The sequence below is a fragment of the Tursiops truncatus genome, chromosome 15 (genome assembly GCF_011762595.2).
Source record: "Tursiops truncatus isolate mTurTru1 chromosome 15, mTurTru1.mat.Y, whole genome shotgun sequence".
NCBI classification, from domain to species: Eukaryota; Metazoa; Chordata; class Mammalia; order Artiodactyla; family Delphinidae; genus Tursiops; species Tursiops truncatus.
This window is the reverse complement of record NC_047048.1, coordinates 34,385,041-34,408,632: the sequence shown is the minus strand read 5'-3', so window position 1 is coordinate 34,408,632 and position 23,592 is coordinate 34,385,041. Positions and strand designations below refer to the sequence as shown.

Here is a 23,592-nt window from a genome sequence, read left to right as displayed (position 1 = left end):
CAGGGGAGTGAAAGGGCCGATTTAATGAGAAACTATAAACTGAGACCAGCCACAATTCACAGTGACAGGAGGCCATGCAGTGGCAGTGCGAGACCAGGAGAGGGGCGGCAGCAGGATACAGTGGTCCACGTGAGCAAGTTCACAGACAAACCATTCAGGAAATAGACAGTGTGGGCTCAGGCCCAGGGCAGGGCTGGTGTCCACCAGGGCACTTGTGCCACTTGTGGCTGCTCCTTTCTCGTCCCCAGCCTGTCCCCCGTCCAGTGCTGCAGCTGCTCCTGCTGCAGTGCCCGCTGTTGGAGCGAGCACAGTGACAGGTGACAGCAAGCCAGCCAGGGCAAAGGGCGCAGCACTTACTGGGAAGAGGATCCGTGGAGAGTGCACTGCAGATCTGAGTGTGCCTGCAAGGAGGCCCCTCCTCTCTGTCACCTCTAGTCCCAGCTGGGACACACCCCACAGAGGTTGTGCCCACATGCAGCAAGGACGTGGTATACACTGATGGGCTAGGCTCCTGGGCATTCCTTCTGGCCCTAGCAAAGACCAGGGTTCACAGAGGTGTGGCTGGAAAGGGAGCTGGGCAGGGGCCGGAGGAGAGTCCCTTCTTGGCAAGCTAGTGCCCAATCTCTTACCCCATGGCCTGTAGGTGTGCCAATGTCCACATTATCCCAGGTGGCATCTGGGCACTGTTAAGAGTTCCTGAGTTCTGAGGGCCAGAGTCATTCCTTCTGACCATCATACCTGCCTCTAGCACTCCAAAAACAAACTCAGGCCTGCCTGGGTCCATCCCCCACTCTCAGCCCAGCAGATCAGAAATGACTGTGGCTACAGGCTAGGCCCCAGTGCAGGCCCCAGGTCTAGGGAACCAGCCACTGCTCTGGCTGCTTTTGGTCCCAGGAAGACCCAGGACCGAACCTGTACCTGGTTCAGAAATGCATGAAGAGACCCCAGCAGGGAGACCATGTGAGATCATTCCCTGCTTATCTTTCTGATCACAAACACCAAGCAAACCAGCAGCACACAAGCTCAGTGCCATCCCCCTGCCACTTGCTGACCCTTGGCCTAAAATCCAACAGAATTTTTGCCAAAAGAGTCAGATGCTCAGGGAAGGGCAAGGTGAAGAGGACAAGACTTCCAGGGGACGGACTGGTGGAACAGCTTCCACCCCCAAGTGGGAGCAGGGAAGCGAGCCACTGAGCGCGGGGAGCAAAGCACAGGGGGCCAGACTGACAGTGGGAGTCCAGTCCCGGCTCCGTTAGCAGAGGCGCTTGTACGTGTAGATGTAGGCTTTGCAGCTGGGGCACGTGTGCGTCACATCCTTGAAGTCGTTGATGAGGCAGGGGATCAAGCAGCAGCCCAGGTCACACCTGAATCGGAGATGGGGAGAGACAGGGAGGCCTGAAGAAAAGGCGCCGAGGGCCGGGGCCTACTCCAGCGTGGTGGTGGGTGGGCTCAGCCTCCCCACCCAGCAAGCGCTATACCACCTACCCCATGAAGCAGCAGAAGAAGCCCAGCACGAAGTTCATCAGGCCAATCTCGTAGGAGATCTTGGTGGTGATGGCCTGCTGGCAGTGGGGACACACCGTCTGCACGGGCGCACCCTCAAAGATCTCTCCCTGCAGCACTGTCACTGTGGTAGCAGCCCCTGAAGGGACCAGGACCGTGGCCGTATGGCCCCCAGGGCCAGGGTAAGGCCCTGGCGGGTAGGGCCCTGGTGGGTAGTAGCCCATGGGTGGATGGGGGCCTGAAGGAGGGTAGAAACCTGGAATGACACAGAAGATGGAGCAAAGACAGATCACTGCCTTGCCACCTGCCCCATGTGAGAGGTGAGCACAAAGCCCTGAGGCCCCCAGCACCCAAGGACATAGGGTGAAGCCTTGGGGACCAGGCCCTGGGCCAAAGTAACCATCGACATTCTCCCAACCTTTCCTGCTCCCTGTCCCATGGGGACCAAGACAGAGAAGCTACTTGGCCCAGCCAGATAGGGCAGAGAGCTGGGAACAAGGTCTAACCTCTCCTCAATCTTAGCTTGATGCGTTGGCTCCCTTGCCTCTGACACACAGGGGACTGAGCTGTGCTCAAGGACCTTGACCACAGGAGGGAAAACCTTGTCTCTCATCAGCCTCTCCTCCCCACCAGCATCAGGTCTTGCACTGTGGTGCCAGGGGCCAGCCCACCTGACCAGGGCCCGATTCTCCAGCCTGTGTAGTCTCTCTGAAGAGCTGCTGGGTGAGCAGGATCCCAGGCCTCCACCATGGACTCAGGTTCCTGGCAGCACCTCCCAGAGCCAGCCCTCCCCTGGCAGGGCCCGGGACACCTCTGGCCCACAGAACCTGCACCATGTTCTAGGGCACCTTCCCATGTCCACGTCCAGACCCACGATCAGCCCCCCACCCTTAAACACCCACACAGACAGACTACCCGCCCGCAGCAAAGGCTGGCTGGCAACCCAGGTGACATGCTGAGTGCTGGGCTAAGCGGATTCCTTTCCAGCTTACCTGGAGGCATGTAGGTGCTGTCTGCATTCACATGTGGGGGGATGAAGCTAGGCTGGGGCATTGGGTGACCCGGCGGCTCATAGGGTGGGGGGCCAATGTCTGCAGGGGGCAGTGACATGCCCGGTGGGGGCTGCATCACAGCTGGGGAGGTGCGGCCTGGACAGAGAGTGACACAGAGAGACAGGGAGAGGAAGCTCAGACGGCTCCAGCCATCAGCGGATGGCTGCTCCAGGCACCAGCTCCTAGCAGCTGGAAAGGGCAGGAGACAGCAATCAAGCGCTGAACCTACCTGGGGTGGGTGGAGCTCCACTTTTCTCCTCCAGAAGGGGGGCTGTGGGGCCCCCAGGGTAAGGAGGGGGCGGCTCATTCGACATCTTTGCTGCTTCTCCTGGACCCTGGAGGACAAACTGAGATGCAAAGTATGCTCCCATCCCGCCCCCCTCAGCCCCCCACTGCCAGTCAGGCACTGGTCTGTGATGAGGGGCTGCAGCACAAGGTGTGTGGTCATCCTCAGAGCCGCCCCTGCTGAGCCCAAGCACACAGGACCTCCTGTGGCTCCTGCAGGTATCCCCTGCCCCGGGGCTCAGATCACCTTTCACTCCCCTCCCCATAAATCTCCACACTTGTGATGGGCTGGGACCAATTCCTTCGAGAGAGCAGACTGGGCTCCCTGTAGGCCCTGGAGATGCCCCACCATTGCGTAGGTAACCCAGCCCAGAGCCACCATCCTCCAACCTCCAGAAACTACCAGCTTCAGGGGTCACCCACACTTCCTTTGTGAAAGCCAGACAGTGGGGTGGCCCTGGGAAGGGGACAGAACCCAGCAGCTTGGGAACCTAATCTAGGACTTCTCACAGGGCAGTCTGGTCACTGGTCCTCTCCTCCCCTCCAACTTAGGGAGCACCAGGCTGGCCTCCACGCCAGGGCACTGTGGCCTGCTTGTGGGAGGGGGTCTGGGAGAGTTTTTACCTCCAATCCCAGGTACTCAGAGGAGACAGGCAGGTGAGGCTCCTTCTACTGCCGGCCTGGGCAGACACACAGGGTTCTGGGGAGCTGTTTCAGGGGGAGAACAGGTAGCGCCCTCAGCAGCGGCTGCCCTGGGCACCTGGCCCCACGCAGCCACACTCCCTCGGCACTGTATGTCTGGTGTCTCCCCCGCTGCCCAGCTCAGCGCCGTCCTGTGTCCCTACCCACTCCTCAGCCCCCCCTTCCCTTCCCCACAGCTGCTGTCTCCTCAGGGCCACAGCCAGTCCTCTGTCCACTCCCCACCAGGCCCAGAGCAGCCCCCTCATGTCCACATGCCCTGTGGGAAGGAATCAGAACCAAGGGCTTCTCCCCACAGCAGCAGCGCTGTTTTGGGCGGAGAGTGGATGGGGCGAGAAGGAAGGAGGTAGTGTTGGTCATTTCCTTCACAAGGTCCACTGAGCACCTGCTGCCGGGTACTGGGGGAGAAGCAGGGGAAGCAGGCCATCCTCCCGCCCCTGAGTCTGTATTCTGTGTCCTTTAGTAAGACACTTCCTCCACTCTATTCAGCAGCATAAAAGGCTAAAAATTAGTAGCATTTTAAAGTGAGACTCATATTTTTAAACTGATATAATATGAACTAGAAAAAAAAACAGTATAAAAAATATATACAGTGAAAGCAAGTCTCCTAGTATAGCTCCCTCCTAGAGCCCATCAGTGTTAAGTTCAGAACGATGTGGGGATGGAGGGCCCCAAACAATCCTGCCAGGGGAGAGGGAGCCTGGAGTCAGTAAGTTTAAATATTAAATTTAACACATTAGTGGCAGGGCCAGAGGAACTGAGTCCAAGCAACAAAAGTGAAAAAAGATACAACTGATTTCATCAAAATTTAAAACTTGTGCTTCTAAGGATACCGTCAAGAAAGTGGGAAGACAACCCACACAGTGGAGGAAAATTTTTACAAATAATGTATCTTTTCAGGGACCTGTACCATTTAGAATATATAAAGAACTCTTCTAATTCATTAACAAAAAAGATAACCCAATTTTTTTAAATGGGCAAAAGGATCTGAACATACATTTCTCCAAAGATAAACAAATGCCCAATAAGCACATGAAAAGAACCTGAACATTGTTAGCCAAAAGGAAAATGCAAATCCAAACTACAAGGTACCATTTCCTACCCACCAGGATGGCTAAAATGAAAAGGACAATAACAAGTATCATGTAGAGAAACTGGAACCCCCCACATTGCTGGTGTAGCCGCTCTGGAAAACAGTCTGGCAGTTCTTCAAAAGGTTAAAATAGAGTTACCACATGACCCAGCAATTCTGCTCCTAGGTATATACCCAAAAGAATTGAAAACTCATGTCCATACAAAAACTAGTACAAGAATGTTCATAGCAGAATTATTCATAACAGCTAAAAAGTGTAAACAACTCAAGTGTCCGTCAACTGATAAATGGATAAACTGGATATAAATATATATATATATATTTCCACACAGTAGAATATTAATTCAACCATGAAAAGAGATGAAGTACTGACACAGCTACAACCTGGATGACCCTTGAAAACATTATGCTCAGTGAAAGAAGCCAGACATAAAGGACCACATATTATATGATTCCGTACATAAAATGTCTGGAACAGGTAAATCCATAGGGGCAGAAAGCAGATTCGTGGTTTCCAGGGGTTTGGGGGGCTGGCCATAGAACAGCAATTACAGAGTTCCTTTAGGGATGATGAAAATATTGTAAAACTGTAATGATGGTTGCACAATTCTGTGAATATACTAAAAACCACTGAATTGCACACAATTATTTAAAATATTTTAATTTTTTGGCCACGCCCTGCGGCATGCGGAATCTTAGCTCCCTGACCAGGGATTGAACCTGTGCCCCCTGCATTGGAAGCACGAAGTCTTAACCACTGGACAACCAGGGAAGTCCCCGAATTGCACGCTTTAAATGGGGAAATCGTATGGTATGTGGATTACTGTATGTCAATAAAACCTATTAAACTGAAAGAAAACAAAATTGCCCAACCTTATCACCCTAATGCAGCCAGTCTCTGCATGTTCCTGCCAGTCTGTATGTATAGGCACCTATATTTTTATATAGTTGCCATTGTGACAAAGTTTTAAATCCTTTTAACATTGTGTCACATATATTTACTCCATCTTGCAAGACTCCATGACCATAGATTTTAATATTTCCAAAAATGGGCCTATCACTGTTTACATGACCAATCCCTATTAAAGCATTTAGAATGCTTCTTATTTCATAAAAAACTGCAACACCTTTGGCTAATGCTCTTTCCCTTTCTTGGGATTATTTCCTTGGGCTAAACCTGTCAGAAGTGAGATTATTAGGTCAAAGGGTATGGACATTTTATGCCTTCTGTGAAGGATGATGCTGATTTACAGTGCAAACTCTGAATACTACTGTTATTATGATTTGTAATGTTAAGATGACACTTGGTTATGTTTACTTCTTTGATCACTAAGAGGGAGGACATCTTCCCAAATGCTTATCAATTATATGCCAGCTCTTGTGAGTTGCTGCTTATAATTATCCCGTGAAGACATGGAGGCCAAGGAAAGACAGGACCTGTCTGAGGTCCCATGGCTTATTAGAGGCTGAGCCAAGCCTAGGACCCTGGTGTGACTCTTCCACCCCCACCTGCAGGTGACTCCTCATAGCACAGGGTCAAGAACAGTAAACAGCAGAGCCTCTAGAGGACGTCACAGAAGGTCCCTGTCCAGGGGCACTGGCTGTGCATGCTGGGCCTGAGGTCCCTTGCCCAGGCCACTGCCAGTGGCCACAGCCACCCCGATGGGAGAAAAGGGCAGCTTTCCTTAAGGGGCTTGACTCGAGTCTGCAGAAAACTCTAATATGCTGAGTCTGTTAGAACCTGGGCGGGCACCTGCTGCAAACTGCCATGCTCCGCCCATCAGGGATGCCTGTGGGGGTGGCTTACCAGGAAACTGGCGGGTCCTGGGTCGCTAAGCAGGCCGGGAAGAGCTGCACTGTGCTTGGCAAGGCACTTGAGCACCTTTGGGTTTAAGAGGGAGGAACTAGCCCCTCCATGTCTGGGGAGCAGGCACACACACACACTTCAGAGGATGCAGGAGTGGCCTGCCTTGTCACCAAAATCTCTGGATCTAATTCCATCATCTCCTAGAGCGCAAGAATTCACTCTGGAATCCCACCATCATAATGATGGCATAAGCCCTGCACACAGGGCAGAGGCCTCCCCTGGTGTCCAGCAGAACCTAGAGCAGGCACTGCTGCAGGACACTCATTACACTCCAGGCCCTGACCACACCACGGCCCAGCTGCTCCTGTCTCCTCCCCTCCCCTCCACACCCACACCCACGATGCAGCTGCCTTCCTGAACTGTGGCAGAGACTGGGGGGCAGGCCCCTCCAATACGAAAGAGAGGTTTCTGAAAAATGGCTCATGAAGATTTCAGGAATTCAAACCCCAGTTCCCCTAGTGCTTCCCAATATAAAATCAAATGTGTGTGTTCCCACAAAACTGCATTGTCCAAGGTGTAATCAAAAACCTCAAGAATGCAATAATCTTAAAAAAAAAAAGGCACATGTCCAAAAGAACAGTTTTCCAATAAAAACGCACACTGCTCAAGTTAAACTACAAGTGCAAGCGTGGAATCTGATATCACAGCCCCGGCAACTTCACTGTTGGGCAGGTGCTGGAGCGTCCGTTAAAAGAGGCTCAGGAAGGGCAGCAAGTTCCCAACAGAGGAGAGGGAGGCCCATGGTCCTGGGAGCTTGATGAAGCCAACGTGCAGCCCCTGAACCCCAAGACAGGCCTCTCAGCCTCCTGTTTAGATATTGTAGCTACAGACTGTGAAGAAACAGAGTTGTCTGAAAGCCGTCACGAGTCTATCATAAACCAAACAGGAGCTCCCAGGGGGCCCAGAGGACGTTACACAGCACACCCCTTTATGCCCTCTGGACTTGGTGGATGCAGAGGTATTACCCAGTCATAGTACTGATAAAATACAGATTCTCTGAGAAGAGAGCTAGAGATCCAGCTGACCGCTTAGCAGCTGGTCAGCCAAGGCGCTGACCCCAGCAGCAAGTGGGTGTAAGGTGCAGAGCAGGGCGCCCAAGACCTGGGAGCTGACTCTACTCTGCCACAAGCTTCATGGATTTCCTATTTAAGGAGCCTTAAATTCCTGCTTACCTGATTTCTGGCAGTTTTGGGGATGCTGGGGAATTTCCACTTCACCCTGGATGAAAGCGAAGTGCCGCTGCCCCAGCCCTGACGGCTCCTACTTTAGAAGCCACCGGCCTTGGGAGACAGAGCACTTTCGAAAAGCTTAAGTCTGGGCTGGAACTAAGCAGGAGCTGGAAATGTGTGCACGGCAGAGGCTGGATTCCTAGGGCACCTGTCACGGGGCCCCGAAGATGGAACTGACAAAGGAGATCAGTGTCCCCTCCACTGCATTTTCAGGTTGAGGCCTAGCCTGAAAGGAATGTCCTGACTACGGCCACAGGGCAGGGAGGCAGCGTGGGGCGCGTGGCTGGCAAGCTGAGAAGGCGCTGTTGGGACTCTGATCCACGCCGTGAGCCCACAGCTTCCTCAGGAGCCGAGGACGGACCAAGGGACAAGGGGGTGTCCAGAAGCTCTGGGACCATCATCCCCTACATGGGAGAGAGGAGAGGGAGGGCCTGCCTGCACCCTGTTCCACCAGGGGATGGAATGGGGCCACTTAAAAGCCACATCTGGCCTCTGCCCCCACAACCAACACAGCCTAGCACCCCCTGTGCTCTTATGTAGGAGGGAATTATTCCGGTCACCCTAAAGTGAGATGAAGCCTGTCTCCACGTCTGTCTGTCTGTCTTTGGACCCACTCCCTGCTGCAATCTCATGTCACCTTCCCCAGAGCAGCAGGCACTGGGCCTCTGGGGTAGGACACAGGGCCGGGCACTTTCTGCAAAGCCAGGTCTCCCCATGTCCCCTAGTGGAGTTAAAAGCACAAGACCTCCCGGCCCTGGGAAACGGCTCTGGTGTTCTGCTCTGCTCCCAGCTACTCACTGTGCCCTGTGGAGAGCGCTGCTGTTGATCCAGGGCCAGAGCCTGGCCAACTGGCAGCAGCCTGAGGTGGCCCAGGTGGCTCCCCGGGGGAGCTGGGAGGGCCTGGGCCCGGGGCCAGCAGGATACACCCCTCACTGGCTCAGCCGCTGCTGCAAACTCCATTCTGCAGTCAGTCTAAGCTGTCCTGCACACCACCATGGGGGTGCCAACCCTGTCCCCGGTCCCCCCACCCCAGACAGTCTCTGCTGAGGAAACATACCCACACTGCCTTCTGGAGGAGGACTGGGAGGGCAGTGTGGAGCTGAGACGCATCTGTACATGAGTGCAGGTTCCTGGAGGACTGAGGACAGATGTGGGGGACGAGACAGAGATGAAGGGAGAGGACGCACCCAGAAGAAGGACTTTCTGACATCAGTTTTCCCCCAGGGTCTGCTAGAGCAGCGGTTCTCAAACTTTTTGGTCTCACAACCCCTTTACACTCAATTATTGAGGACTCCAAAAAGATTGTGTGAGTTATATATATCAATACTTACCTTACTAGAAATAAAAAATAAGGAATTGTTAAAAGTATTTATTCATTAAAAAGATTAACTTATTACATGTTAACATAAATAAAATTTTAAAATAACTACTTTCCAAAACAAATTTAATAAGAAGATGGACATTGTTTTACATTTTTGCAAACCCTTTAGAAGTCTGGCTTATTGTTAAAAAGTCTACAAATAACAAATGCTAGAGAGGATGTGGAGAAAAGGGAGCCCTCCTACACTGCTGGTGGGAATGTAAACTGGTGCAGCCACTATGGAAAATAATACGGAGGTTCCTCAAAAAACAAAAAATAGAGCTGCCATATGATCCAGCAATTCCATTCCTGGTATGTACCTGGACAAAACTATAATTCAAAACAATACATGCACGCCTATGTTCATAGCACTATTCACAACAGCCAAGACATGGAAACAACCTAAATGTCCATCAGCAGATGAATGGATAAAGAAGATGTGGTACATATACACAATGGAATATTACTCAGCCATAAAAAAGAATGGGGGACTTCCCTGGTGGCGCAGTGGTTAAGAACCTGCCTGCCAATGCAGGGTACACAGGTTCGAGCCCTGGTCCGGGAAGATCGCACATGCCACGGAGCAACTAAGCCCGCGTGCCACAACTACTGAGCCTGCGCTCTAGAGCCTGCAAGCCACAACTACTGAGCCCACGTGCCACACTACTGAAGCCTGCACACCTAGAGCTTGTGCTCTGCAAGAAGAGAAGCCACCACAATGAGAAGCCCATGCACCGCAATGAAGAGTAGTCCCCACTCGCCACAACTAGAGAAAGCCTGTGCACAGCAATGAAGTCCCAATGCAGCCAAAAATAAATAAAATTTTTTAAAAAATGAAAATAATGCCATTTGCAGCAACATGGAGGGACCTAGAGATTATCATACTAAGTCAAATAGAAAGACAAACACTATATGATATCAATTATATGTGGAACCTAAAATATGACACAAATGAACTTACCTATGAAACACAGACTCATAGACATAGAGAACACTTGTGGTTGCCAAGCAGGGTGGGGGTGGGGGTGGGGAGGGAAGGACTGAGTTTGGGATTAGCAGATGCAAACTATTATATAAAGGATGGATCAACAACAAGGTCCTGCTGTATGGCATGGGGAACTATATTCAATATCCTGTCATAAACCATAATAGAAAAGAATATGAAAAAGAATTAATATATATGTATAACTGAAACTGTTGTATAGCAGAAATTAACACAACATTGTAAATCAACTATACTTCAATAAAATAAAAAAGTCTGGCTTAAGAGAAGGCAGCTAGATGCTCATATCTTCTTCTCCATCCAATCTGTTGTGATGTTTTGGTTAAAGTATGAGAAAATCCAGCCTCCCACAGTAAGTAGCTGGAAAAGGGAAAGGTATCTGAATAGTCTTCTCAGCTAATTGTGGATATTCTTCAACACTACACCCAAACCTGACAGGTGGTAGTAGCTTCTTAAAGGTTAGTTGCAATATGGAATCTGAATCTTTAACAACAAATTTTTCCTATTATATTGAAAATCATTGGGCTACCTTGTATTTTGGAATGGATCTTTTACACATGTCCCGTTTTATAACAGCATGCATGGGTCATTTGGAAAATAATGGTCCACGATTATGATATGAGCCCTGATTATGTAGATCTAGCAATGTTAACACATCTCATTGTAAGATACGCCTCCCTCCAAAAAATCACATTGTTACTATCACCACCAACCCCATCAGAAAAGTCTTTAACTACTGGGAAGCTGTCAACCTCACGGTGGCAGATACAAGTTTTCCAAAATTCTGACATTTTCACTTGAAAGCTCAAATTTTATCATTGAAAACAGTAACAAATTTATCATTGGCAACTTATACAAAAATAAAAGGTCAGTTGTTTTCCTTGAATTAGCAGGCTCACTTTGTTCACTTTCAAGAAAATGTCTGCTAAATCCCTAAGTCTGAATAACCATAGTCTGTGTGTCAGTTGTTGTTTTAAATAAATATGGAGCTCCATGAAAACGCTAGTTCAGCTCACAGCTCAAACAGCTGCACACATGCTTCCCCTTGAGGTCTCCAGCATGCTTCATGTGCGTCCTTTCATCACAACACAAAACATTAAAAAAATGTGTACTCAAGGGTCCAGATAATAAACTCAATAATTTTTACTGCTTTTTCTTAAATGAAACTGGCGTGAACACAACCACAACAATGACTAGCACAGCTGGGTGCCACGCCTCGAGCAGAGCTAAGTCCTGCTACTGTTGCACGGCCAATGCTAATGCCAACATAGTGAAAAAGGCAATATAACCAATAACGTCTTGGTGTCCTTATAAACATAGTTCTGACCTTCAGCCCCTGGAAGGTCTCAGGAAGCCTCCAGGAGACTGCACGTCACCTTTTGAGAGCTGCCGGGCTAGAGGAACCCCCACGCCGGTAAGAGGGTACCTGCAGGCAGAGCAGGGTCAGGGCCAGAGGGACCAAGAGTCCCAGGACCGAGTGGACTGCGCCGGTGAGTCTCTGAGCTGGCTGTTTGTCACACTGAGGCCCCCACCCCAGGAACATGCTTGCTGCAACGTGCAAGGCTTTAAGGAGGCATCAGACTAGTTCAGACTCAGCTCCACCACTTTCCAGCTGTGTGACCTCACTGAGCCTCAGTTTCTTGTTTGTAAATGGAGATAATCATGCCTACCTCTCAGGGTTGGAGCTAGTTTTATAATAAACAGCATAATAAGCAAAACACCCAGAGCAGTAGCTTGAGACCGAGCACACAAGAACACTGAATAAATGGCACCTGCTATTGTGGTCAATTATTGTGAACAACTTCCAATGGGAAGGAAAACAAAACAGGCACTGATGCCTCTGCTATGGCAGCTTCTGCTCCCACAGGAGCGGGGATCCTGGTGTGCATTCCCCCAGGATCCCGGGGTACTCGTAGTCAAGCCCAGCCTGAGCGGCTCAGCCCAGAAGAGGTCACTGTGGCATGGCCAAGTGGCGGCCAACTGCTCTGTGAGCCCCTAAGACAAGTTCTGGAAAGGAAGAGATACCAGCAATCATTCTAAAGGGCCATCGCTCCTTCCAGGCGACTGCCCTGGAGCTCCATGGGCTACAATGCCCCGGGAAGGGCACTCTGCCCAGACCCTGGCATCCACCCGAGACCCTAGTGGCAGCAACTGCAGGGCCGAGTTTCCCACAGCCGGGCTGGCCTGCCCACTGCCTCCCGCCAGAGGAACTCACCCCCCACCCTCCAGCAGCCATTGCACCAGGATGCCAGCTGGCCTCAGAGGGGCTCCTCTGTCCCCAGGAGGCAGGTTCCAGGCGTCTGGCCAGAGGGGGCTTTGGGCTTTGCTGGGGAAACTGAAAGGCAGCTTTCCGCCTTGCCCACAGCCTTGCATCTGCTGAACCAAGGAGGCGCCCACTGCTCCGCGAAGGGTGGAGGCCCGGGGTGAAAGCCAAGTGCCCTGGGGGGGGGGGGGTCCCCTAGGGCCCACCCAGAGGATGGGGGAAGGGGAGCACACTCAGCCCCTGCTGAGCAAGGGGGCCTGGCCCACATCGTCCACACCCCGCCTGCCCACTGTAGAGGCTGCGTGGACCATGAAGGACCAGGCAACATGAGGCGTCCCTGTGGCTGGGGGCTTATTCACCAGGGATGGCCACTGACTCCCTGGGCGACGCCACGTACCGTCCTGTTCTCCCAAGTTCCCAGGGGTGGGCTTAAGGACAGTCTGTTTGGTGGCCACTTAACAGAGGCCCTTGGAGGGGGACGGCACTTCCTCTGGGAATAACCAACCATCTGTTGGTGCTGATCATTGTGTAGCACCTACTTTGCGCTGGGCACAGGCTGGGAAGTGTCAGGGAGTGAGCGGCTCGGTCCCTGCCTTCCAGAAGCTCACAACTGAGTGGGGGAGACAGGAGTCAGATACACACCAGAAACACCAAACCTAAGTACACAGTGAAACCAGTGGTGTACAAGAAAGTACGGAAAGATCAGACCCATTCCGGGGGTCAGGGAGCAACTCTCCAAGTAAGCCGGGGGGAGGTGGTGGGGTCAATGAGACTAGCAGGCAAAGGAGAGGACGGGACAGTGGCAGGACAGTGAGTCACAAGGCCTCAGGAAGGAGGCTGCGCCTGGTGTGGGTGGCCAGACAGCAGCCTGGAGCCATCGAGCCTCGGGACTGTTTCAGAGGCACGAGGCGCAGGGGCTGCCCTGCAGCGCACAGACCTCAGATCCCCACAGAGGACCTGGGCCAGTAGGCAGGATAAGGACCTCAGGCCACGCAGCCCACAGCAGCACCCCGGCCCTTCTCCTCTGAGCAGCCACCCCCCACCCCATGCACCACCCCCTCAACTCAGCCTTCAGGAACAAAGACACTGACTTCCTTTCTAGACCGGCAGTAAAATTTGAAGAGCGCCACCGATGGATTGTATGACCCTATATAATCTCTCCACGCCTCAGTTTCCCCACCTGGACCACAGAACTCCATTTTTATTCAGGGCAGCAGTATCTTTGCTAAGATGTAGGACAGTCATGTGACCATGTGGCTAAGTTCTGGCGAATGAGTCACAGTAGAGTGACATATGTTCTTGTTGGAAGGTGCTAAAAGGGAGCCACCTCGGCAGGGAGATGGAGCCCATGTCCTCAGGCCCTCCTCCTGCCTGCTGCCAGGAAGATGGATGTGACAGCCCTAGCAGCCATGCTTGACCACGAGGTGACCTTGGGAATGGAAGCCATGCTAAGGACAACTGAAGGTGCCCAGGCCCTGGATGACCATGGAGATACCATTCCAGCACTGAATGGACCACTTCTCTCACCTATCTTGTAGTGAGAGAGAAACAAACTAACTTGTTTTCCCTGGGGTTACTGTGAGTTTCCTAGTAAATGCAGCCAGACCTCAATATCAAAGAGAAACAGAGAAGTTAGTTTTCCAGTAATTCTCAAATCCAAGGTAGCCAGAATCTACTTGTGATTGGTAAATTTCCAGTTAGTTATTAACAAGAAAGGAAAACAAGTACCATTAAAAATAAATAGTGCTCCTTGGGCCTGAAGGTATGTAAACAAGTGGTCCATCATTGAAAAGCTCCCATTAGGACTTCCCCATGCCTTGGCTTCCTCTAGCTCACAATGCCTTGCAGAGCAGGCCCATAGGAGGCCAAGTTCAGCCCTGGCAGACTGGAAATCCTGAACTCAGCCCCTTTTCCATTGTCCTTAAAGATGCAGGCAGGACAAGAGAGACAATCCCTCCCTCAGATAGCATCACTGGTGGCTGCAAACCATTTATTTTAACGCTCGAACCTGGGTGTATCTGATGCCTTGGGAATTCTAAACACTTCAAAACAAGCTAAAGACATGGAAAGGACCAGAAAGTAGATCTGGTTCTCCCATCTGGCTGCTCTCCTCCCACCCAGCCCTACACTCTTCTCCCTGATGAGTATCATGGCTCAACAGAGCTGATACATCAGCCTAAGCCAATGGCCCCAAATACCACAGCCTACGCCCTTCCCCAGGGAGGCTTGAGTCCTGATGTCACAGGCCAAGCAGGAAGGGCAGACTCCTCACCTGCTGGCACCCAGGCACTAGGTCCCACCCATCTGGCCACCTAATGTTCCAGAGTCTCAGTTTTCTCATCTGTGAAATGGCAGCAGCCGTCCTTGACCCACCGAGTTGTGATGAGGCGTAAATGAGGTCATGGATGAAGAGCTCAGAGCCTGTCACATAGTGTTCAATAAGCACAAATCATGGTTTGCATAAATACAAATAGCTGTATTTATGGAGACGCAAGCAGAGTGTGGGAAAAGGAAGTATACAATAAAACAGAAAAGAGAATACATTGGTTGCTCTTAATCAGAAGCAAAATCAAAAGGCAGACAGGACTCAAAGAATGGTTCTAAGCTAAAAAGTAGTAAGGCTTCTAGGAACTGTGATGATGATGAAAATCATAAATGCACAATTTACATCATGCTGAATTCTGGTCAGAGCCGTGGCAAACCACTCTGACTCCCCGTGACAGAGGCAAGGGCACCTGGGCCACAGCAGAGTGGGTTCATGCAACTCTTCTGGAGGACAATCTCACTCCTGTACATTCTTTTTAACACATTAATTCCATTTCGAGGCATTTGTCCTAGAAATAAACGAACACATGAGCAAAGGTTCACATGTAAAAATGTTTCTGTAGATCAACGTTTTGATGTTCAACCAAAGGAACTAGTTACCCATCTGGTTAACCTATACCATGTAACTATATTCACTCCCTCAAAATGATGTGGATCTACCTTTATTGACATAGGAAGATGGACTTGATAGAGCACCACGTAGCATGTACAGTGCGATCCCTTCTCAGAGAGACGTGTGTATTTACATGTAGATTACACACCAAATGTTAAGGGTGGTTTTTTCTGGATAGTGAGATTTTGGATGATTTGTTTACACACACACACATACACACACACACATATAGAGAAACTTTTTATTTCTGTGTAGTTTCTAGTTTTTATAGGGTAGGCAGCTCCTTTGGTTGGTTCCTTCCTCAAAATGCTCACTATAAGTGTGTTATATTTATGTATATTCCTCCTCAGTCCAGAAAAGGTGTCTCTGACCATAATCTAGTTCTGTCTGTAGGGAAAGAAATGCTCCAAGGAGCAAACCCAAGGACTGGGCTGTTCCCCTCTCATGAGTTGGAGTGGTCTTTGCTTCAGTTTTGTAGGAATTTGGTAACACAAGTCAGTTCTCTATACCAAGTCACTTCCCAGTGCTCCAGTAAAATTGAGGGTCTAGACCTGTGAAGCTGGAACATAAACGCCATCCAAGGTAGTTCTAGCCCCAGAGACCCTGCCTGGAGAGCCAGCAGGAAGTCACCTGGCAGAGGAGGCAGGTGAGAAAATCCCAACAGACACATGACAGAACTGAGACTGACAGCATCACAGGGCTTGACCGAGGTCACTAGCTGGAGCTGGCGCTGGGAACACAGGTATCCTCCTGCCCTCTGAGCCGCCTCCCAGGCAGGACCAAGCTCAGGAGCTTGGATTCTGCATGTTTTACCGTTGACACAGAAGAAGGAAGTACAGACAGGAGGGGGATGAGGAGCAAAGGGCAGAAAACAGATGCAGCTGCAACCACAAGTGGATAAACAAGTCATCTGCACCTGCTGGACAGGCAGGGCTTGGTAACCAGAAGGCTGACTAATTTTAGAAATGCAATGAATCTAAAGAACCATCCCTTAGGCAATCAAAGTGGAACCCTGAAAAGAAAAAGTCCTTAACTCTGCCTTTGTTGAGCTGACACAAAATGGAAGGCAGCTATGCTCACCACTACACCACCTACGCGAGCTGACACAAATGGACAGTCTTTGGATCGACTCTACTTTAACTGGTTATCTGAGATCAAGATACACCATCTTGATCCAGGAAAAAGCTCTAGGGCCTTAAGTGCAGCCAAGCCACGTGGCCACTACAAGTCCCCATTCAGCTGTAAGAGTCTTATTTTGGACACAAAGGCCTGCTGGCCTTGCTGGCCCAGGAGAGGAACTCAGCCTGCAGCTGAGCCTTGCCCAAGTCCCCCCATTCCGTTGGGGGTGGGGGAACCGCTATGCTCCCAAGAGAATGGCTTTGCCTTTCTGCCCTCATGAACTCCGAGTCCCGTAGGTACTGCTCATTTTCCGTGAGCACAAGGAGGGAGCGCCTCTGCATCATTTAAGTCCCTCCTGTTGCAGGCAGTGTCTCAATTCTTTTACACTAAGCACTGCTGGGTGAAGAACAGCAGGTGCAGTCAGTCCAGCGTGGCACGCTTCTAGAGGTCACTTGGATGGAATCAGTGAAAAGAAAGAAGCCCAAAGCCAGCAGACACCTAGCAGACCAGTAATTATTCCTGGGGTAGGACCTCACAATTGCAATGCTTAGATGTGCCGTAAACACCCTGTGAAGGGGCACACGGTAAGAAGCTGCATACAGAACTGACGAAAAAACCCAAGAACACACAACAGCACAGGGATACTCTCCAGCGGAAACGCCCCTACGTGTAGCAAGGGGCACTCACACAACTGGCACTGACAATCCAGAGGAGCTAGCGTCCAGGACAAGGACACGATGTCCACAAAGGTGAAGGGGAAGAGCCGGAAAAGTGCCCTGGGAAACCTGAGTGGGGAACAAATCTAATCAGCATGTGAAATTACACTCCATGAAACAGTATATGGAAGTTGAACTAAATTCATATCACTCTAAATGGACATCTGACCCAAAGAGCTGGCTTGTGCCATTTGGGACAGAATTATTTTGGATCTTCTCTTTGAGGAAATGAGAGCTCACGCTGTATCTGGGGTTGCCTTATTTTCGGCCATGTGCGTATTTCTCTATGTTTCGTACATCTAGAGGCCACCTTTCAGGCCACAAGTGTCTCTAGTGATCACCAAGTCCAAGGTCTCAGCTGACATACGTTTGGTCTTCAGACATTACTAAGCACCCATGAAGGCAGGCCTGGGCGCGGTGCTGCATTTAACAGTGGGCAAGATGGCCGCGCCTGCCCTCCAGCAGCTCCCTGACGGGGAGCCTGGCCCAGCTGCTCAGACAAGAGTCGAGTCTCAAACCAGTGCTCCTTCCCACTGCAGCTGGCTCAGCCCCATCTCTTATCTCACACATTTTCCAAAATGTTTCTCAAAATTTTGCTTAAGCAGAATCTTGAACACCCAACAAAGTGCTTCACACAGTGGAATTCCATTGTGTGAGCATACATGGATTTCACTGCACCCAGGACAAAAGGAGAAACAAGTGAAGTGAGCTGACCAGTCCCTCCCTTTCTCCTGGAACAGAAGGAGGGCTCCTGCATGCCTCCCCTGGTGCCACCCAAGGCCTCCACAGGGCACCAGGACCGGAGGCCTCTGCCCTGCTGGCTGACTGCAGTCCTGACCACTGCACATTCACTAGGGAATTCAACTCTACGCAGATCTGTGTTCCCCACTCCAGGGAGGATGGAGCACACACAGACCACGGGCCCTACACCTCAAGGCTTTACCAGCCAGTAGAGAGATGGGACAGCTGAAGGGCAGACACATACATGATTTTATTCAACACACAAACAGCCAGCACGCATCTAGGCCCTGAAGATGGGGGAAACAGTTTTCATGTCACAATCCAGTGGGAGAGGGGCTGTAAAACACAGAAACTAGTAAAATACATTGTATGTCAGCTAGTGAGGCGTACCACGGAGGAAGGAGGAGCAGGGAAGCAAGGGCTTCTCTGAGTGGGGAACCTTCAGGCAAAAACAGGACGGAGGTGAGGCGAGAGCCACGAGCCATGTACACGGCTGGGGAAAGGCCCTGGGGAAGTGCAGTTCCGCGCAGAGGCCTGGAGCATGTCCACACGCCCGTGGCTGGGCAGGCAGCTGGGCAGAGTTGGGGCAGGAGTGAGATGGAGGGCTTCCCGTGCTGTGCCTAGGCACTAACGTGGGTCCCCAAGAGTCCTGAACCCTACAGTGCTTGGCCCCCACCTCCGGCGGGCACAGGTTCTTTTTGGCCAGTGTGACTGGGACCACAGAGAAATGGGCCCCCGTGTGGCCCCCATACTCCCCAGGCAAAGCAGGTAGACAGGTGACCCGAGCTCACCTAAGCTTGCCTCCATGGGGACAGAAACCGAGGCCTGCCCCGAGTGCCAGAGCTGAGAAGTGGTCACGTGAGCAACACAGAATTCCTCTAGCTCTGGGATTAGCCAATTTTATTCAGCAGAGCCATCACTACCCAAGTTTGTTTGCTTATTCTTTCTTTCAAGTGACTACCTGTTTGAAAAGACTTGATTCCTGACTCTTTAATTCAGCCAACATTTCATAGGCCCTCTATAGAGGCCACTCACCTCCCTGGTCCCTGCCCTCAGGCAGCTGCAGATCCAGCTGGAAAGCCAGCTCACACTTGAAAAAATTTTGCAAAAGATACTCAGCAAAACCCAAATGAGAATATGTGACAGCAGGTGCTCCAGGTGAGAGAGGGGGCGGTCTGTGGGTGGGGGCCCTGGGAAGGCTTCAGGGACCAGGTGGGCCCTAGGTAGGCCCTGCAAGGAGGTGGGCAGGGGTTCCAGGACTGGAGCAAGAGTCACTAGGAGAAAGGGGGAAAGAACTGTGGTCAAAGGCCCAGCCTCCCCAGGCAGACTGGCAGCTCCCAGAGGGCAGGGGTGGTGTTTGGGGCCAGTCTCTCCACAGCCCCAGGCAATACATCAAATATCAGCTGACCAGTTGGATGATAACACAGCCTGGCTGATACTCCCTGGCAGGAGCTCTGTCCCCCAGCCCACAGGCCCTGCTTCAGTTAGCAGTACCCCTGTCCCCAAGATGGACGTCTGAGAGATGTTCCAGAATTGTCTCTGCCCCTTAAAACCTGACCTGTCAGCAAGCCTTGCGAATGCCATGGTTCCCAAAGCTCTCAGAACTCATCTACTGGTCAAGGTTCAAGGTCAAGGTTTACTGGTCAAGGTTCAAGGGGAAAAGTCTGGACTTGGCCGTGTGTTCCAGATCTCTCTACCCAAGAGTGTAATTCGCCCTTTCCCAAACAAACCAAATCCCGCCCCAACCAAAGAACCTTTCCACCGACCCTTCCTTCAGCCTCCAAACCCTCTTTCCAGAAGATGGAGCCTCTCCTGTAATTCCCTGTGGTGGGGATCCTCTGTCCCTCACTCTTGTCACCCCACTGGAGAACACTGGGACTCTCCCCCTCATTTTCCTGGGACCCAGCTCAGTCCCTGGCACAGGTGTGTTGAATAAGCAGGTCGGTGAGGGAAGGCTTCCCATGCTGTCCCTAACCCGCAGCCACTGGCCCAGAGCACAGCCTCAGCCGAGCAGCAGTGTGCGGGCTTCCCGATGAGAGTGCCAAAAATCCAGACAAGAAGAGAAACCCTTTCTTGAGTCACTGTCGAGTCCAGGGAGCAGTTTGCACAAGGGGGCCGGGGGAGCCCCCATTTCCCTTCAACCCTGCTGTCTCAGGAGAGCTGGGTTTGGGGCTCTGCTCTGCCATTATTTGGCAACCCTGGACACGTCATTTGGTATTCTGGCTGCTTCCTCAGCCGTGAGACTCAGAGGTGCCTGAGCTGCATCTGCAGAGCTGACACTGCATGCAATGACAAAACACAGGTGAGAGTTCTGTCCGGTGGGAACAAAGCACATACAAAAGGCACACACTGCAGACAAAACTTCATTCCCTGCTGTTTCCCCAACTTGTAAGACTATTGCTCTTAATGTTAATTAGAACTGTGACAACCGTTTCACGTCTTCCTGAAGTAATAACAGGTTAGAATTCTCCTCAAGCTCCACCCAGGGAGACCCTTCCGCCATTCCCTACCTACTTCCACCTTTCCTGGCCTCTGTTTCTCCTTGAAGGAAAAGCACAGACACTGAAACAGATCTGAGTTTTAGACTGAATCAACACTTATTGAACATATTATGTATCCAGCACCTTCACAATTTTTACTGGACACCTCCTCGTGGTAAGAATTGATGGTCTGGATCACCCAGCGGACAGACCACGCAGGAGCTCACAGCACCCACAGATCAGGAGTACCAAAAAGGTGATGAGAAATGTTTTCTAGAAAAATGATCAAACATTACCAAAAACACATCACAACTGCTTTCATGGAAAGAATCAGAACGTCATTGGCCTTCCTTACCCTGCACTGCATGGTTTCGTGCTGTCTTCTGTCTAATATTAGGGGCCCCTAATCTTCTCAGTGCTTACAGCAGAGACAGACCTTCATCTGGGTGTTGCTCCTCACCTACCACAGATGCAGCAATTGAGGGTCTGGAAGGGCAAATGACTTGTCACACAGCTTGGAAGCGACAAAAAGGCCTCTAGCGTGGTCTGCAGGGCCCTCTCAGGGTGAGAGGCTCTGCCTGCCACAGGTCCCAGGCCAGGTGCCCCCTGTCCCCTGCAGCACTAAGTTGCATTGCAGCCTCTACCACCTCCAGGGGAGATGTGTCTGGGAGAGTCCTGACTATGCAGAGAAGAGAGAACGAAGACCTTTGTGGGATCCTAGAAACTGGCACATTTCCATTCTGTGCACTGCACTTCCAAGTCCCTTTGTGGGGCACAATAAGCCTCATGCCACCACTGCCAGCCTGGCTCTCCTCCTCTCTCCTCCCCACTAAGGGCCGAGCTCCCACTGCATGCTGCTTTCTCACTGGCACAACTGCCTTCCTCCTTGTAAGGGTAGAGACATCAATATAAGATGCCATGACTTTAACTGCCACACTTCCCTGACTGTGTCCTATATGAGTACAAATACGTTCGTGCCCTTTGAATAGTGTTTCTGAAAGTGGAGACGAATTTTCACAGGACCTGTCTCTTCGCTCCCTTTCAGACCACTGAAGAGGGTCAGGGTTGGTATCTCTGGCTATGGAATAAAGTACCTGGGCCCAAGGGACTCAGAGCTTGTTCACTGGGCTACGAAGCCCTGTGCCCCTAGGGCTTTAGAAAACACACCAAACCAGCAGATTCAAACCGGGAAAGCTTATAGTGTAAAGAGGAGGAATGGCTTGCAAGCTGACGACTTACATCAGTCCCTGCCAACACAATATGTGGGGCGACCTGGCCATCGGGACACATCCCATCAGTTCCCCCTCAAAACAATTTTGTTCCCTGAAGTATCATTCTATGTCACACAGTCCATGTTTTTGCTCTTAGGGTGATTCTAGAACCATGGCCTGCTGTTTTCAAATCTTTGCAAGAGCCCATATAAAGCTCTTTCTTGGTTCCAGAGGCCCATCCTATAGAAAAACCTCCAAAGTCCTCAGCTCCTCAGGGATGAGAGACAGAGAGAATGACTCTCAAATATGCAGTCAGTTAAAAAACAAGAATTCTAAGACTAATTAATAATATGCATGTTTAACTATTTAGGGGGGGATAGACCGATATCTGCAACTTACTCTGACACACATAAAAACAAAATAATCAGATGGACTGCTGGATGGTTAGATTTGTGATAAAGTACAATAAAATGTTGGACTTTCCAGGTGGCATTCACTGTAGAATTTCTTCAACTTTCCTGTACGTTTGAAACTTTTCATAATTAAACGTTTGGCAGAGGGCAAGGCAGAGCTGGCGTGCCTCTCCCCACCAGACTCTTAGATCAGCCCTGAGGGAAGAAACAAAGCACGGAGGAGCAAGGTCACACTTGCTAGGCACTGCCCTGCCCAGCAGCCCACAGGACACACACGAAACTGGTATAAACGCTATGCTCGTCTTCCATCCTCCTCACACTAAGACCAAGGTTCTCAACCCCAAATGAGCCCGAGAATTATCTGTGGAACTTATTAAGTAAACTCCTGGGGCACATCTCATAACTGCTACATCTGAACCTCTGGGGGTGGGTCCCCGGAATCGGCCCTTTTAACGAGGGCCCCGATGTCTCTGATGCAGAGGATCTTAGGCCCATACTGGAGAAACTTATAGCCTCTTGCTCCTTACCTGACACCTGTTGAAAGGCCTCCTGGGAACATTTAGAGGAAAGCAAAAACACGCATACCCTTAAATAAGTCAAGTGCCCAAACCCGGGCTCGCATGACGCCGTGAGTTCAACTACACCAAAGTCCTCGATGGTATGAGGTTGGGCCCAAAGATAGGCCAGGTCACTGCCTCCACCTCCGGCACCGGCGTGTGCGGTCAAGAGCGGGCGCAGAGATTTACAGATGTAGGCAAACCAGGGCGGGCGGGGGAGGGAGAGCCGCGCGGGGCCCGCCTGGCCTGCCAAGGTCACCACGGAGCTCAGCAGAAGCTTCTTTGTCGCCGGGACCCTCCTCCCGACCCCCCCCTCCTTGAGGAAACAGCCCCTGCGGAAAACCGGGGATGGTACTTCCCCAACCTTCCCTGCAGAGGATGTGGGAGGCGTGATAGCGGGATCCGAGGAGCGGACCGTCAGCCCTCGGGGCACCGAGCACGCCGCCTGCCGAAGCCTGGCTAAGCTGTCACCGCAGCCCCGCGGGTGGCCGGCCAACCCAGCGACGGTACGACGTCAAAACCCCAAGGCTGCTCTGGATCGCATCAGCATCCTGGGAGGAGGCGACCGGCCCGCTGCGCCGCCCCCGTGGTCCCTTTACCTCGAGAAGCCAGCAGCCCAAGGCCGAGCGAACGCCGAGACAGCCCGGGTCCAAGCGCTCGGAGGACAAGACCCTCAGCCCCGCGGGGCTTTGCGCGCACACCACCGCCCCCCGTCCGCCCAAACGCCTCTGGGAGATGTAGTCCGTCCGGGTGCCCGAAACGCGCTCCGCGGGCCAGCGGGACCACAGTGCCCGGCGTGCACCGCGCGGGCGCCGCAGGCGGGGGCAGGGAGGGGACTGCGCGGTACAAGGTCTCAGCAGTCCCCGCATTGGCCGCGAGTACCCAGCCCTGCTCCCAGGAGTCTCCGCGGGAAGCCGTCTAGAATGGTCGAGGCGACTCACCGTCGCCGCGGCGGCCGCGGCGGCCGCAGCAGCAAGAACAGCCGCCTCCGCAGCTCGCAGTGGCGCGTCTGTCAGAAGGAGGCGGGTAGACTTTGGAGCAGGGTCGAGGCCCGTGGCGTCAC

At 51.8% G+C, this 23,592-nt stretch overlaps 1 protein-coding gene across 5 annotated transcripts; it reads right to left on the bottom strand.

The window, feature by feature from the left end:
* On the bottom strand, positions 1–23,592 carry CDIP1 (cell death inducing p53 target 1). Of its 5 annotated transcripts, none has more exons than XM_033840229.2 (6): positions 23,471–23,592; positions 3,465–3,548; positions 2,785–2,890; positions 2,496–2,651; positions 1,486–1,759; positions 1–1,364 (listed from the first exon to the last, which is right to left on the bottom strand). In XM_033840229.2, the coding sequence occupies exons 3-6, from the start codon at positions 2,867–2,869 to the stop codon at positions 1,253–1,255; spliced, it is 627 nt and encodes a 208-aa protein (XP_033696120.1). In that variant the 5' UTR covers positions 2,870–2,890; positions 3,465–3,548; positions 23,471–23,592; the 3' UTR covers positions 1–1,252. The 5 variants fall into 5 exon arrangements, with proteins under 5 accessions (XP_033696120.1, XP_033696119.1, XP_033696121.1 ...); XM_033840228.2 differs by lacking the exon at positions 23,471–23,592 and adding an exon at positions 23,129–23,247; XM_033840230.2 differs by lacking the exon at positions 3,465–3,548 and having other exon boundaries at positions 23,471–23,586.

Excerpts from the sequence above, each read along its gene's own strand:
- CDIP1 (XM_033840229.2), bottom strand. The coding sequence starts at position 2,869 with ATGTCGAATGAGCCGCCCCCTCCTTACCCTGGGGGCCCCACAGCCCCC. Across the intron at positions 2,652-2,784 it reads TGGAGCTCCACCCACCCCAG|GCCGCACCTCCCCAGCTGTG; the intron begins GTAGGTTCAGCG and ends CTCTCTGTCCAG. Across the intron at positions 1,365-1,485 it reads TTCTTCTGCTGCTTCATGGG|GTGTGACCTGGGCTGCTGCT; the intron begins GTAGGTGGTATA and ends TCTCCGATTCAG.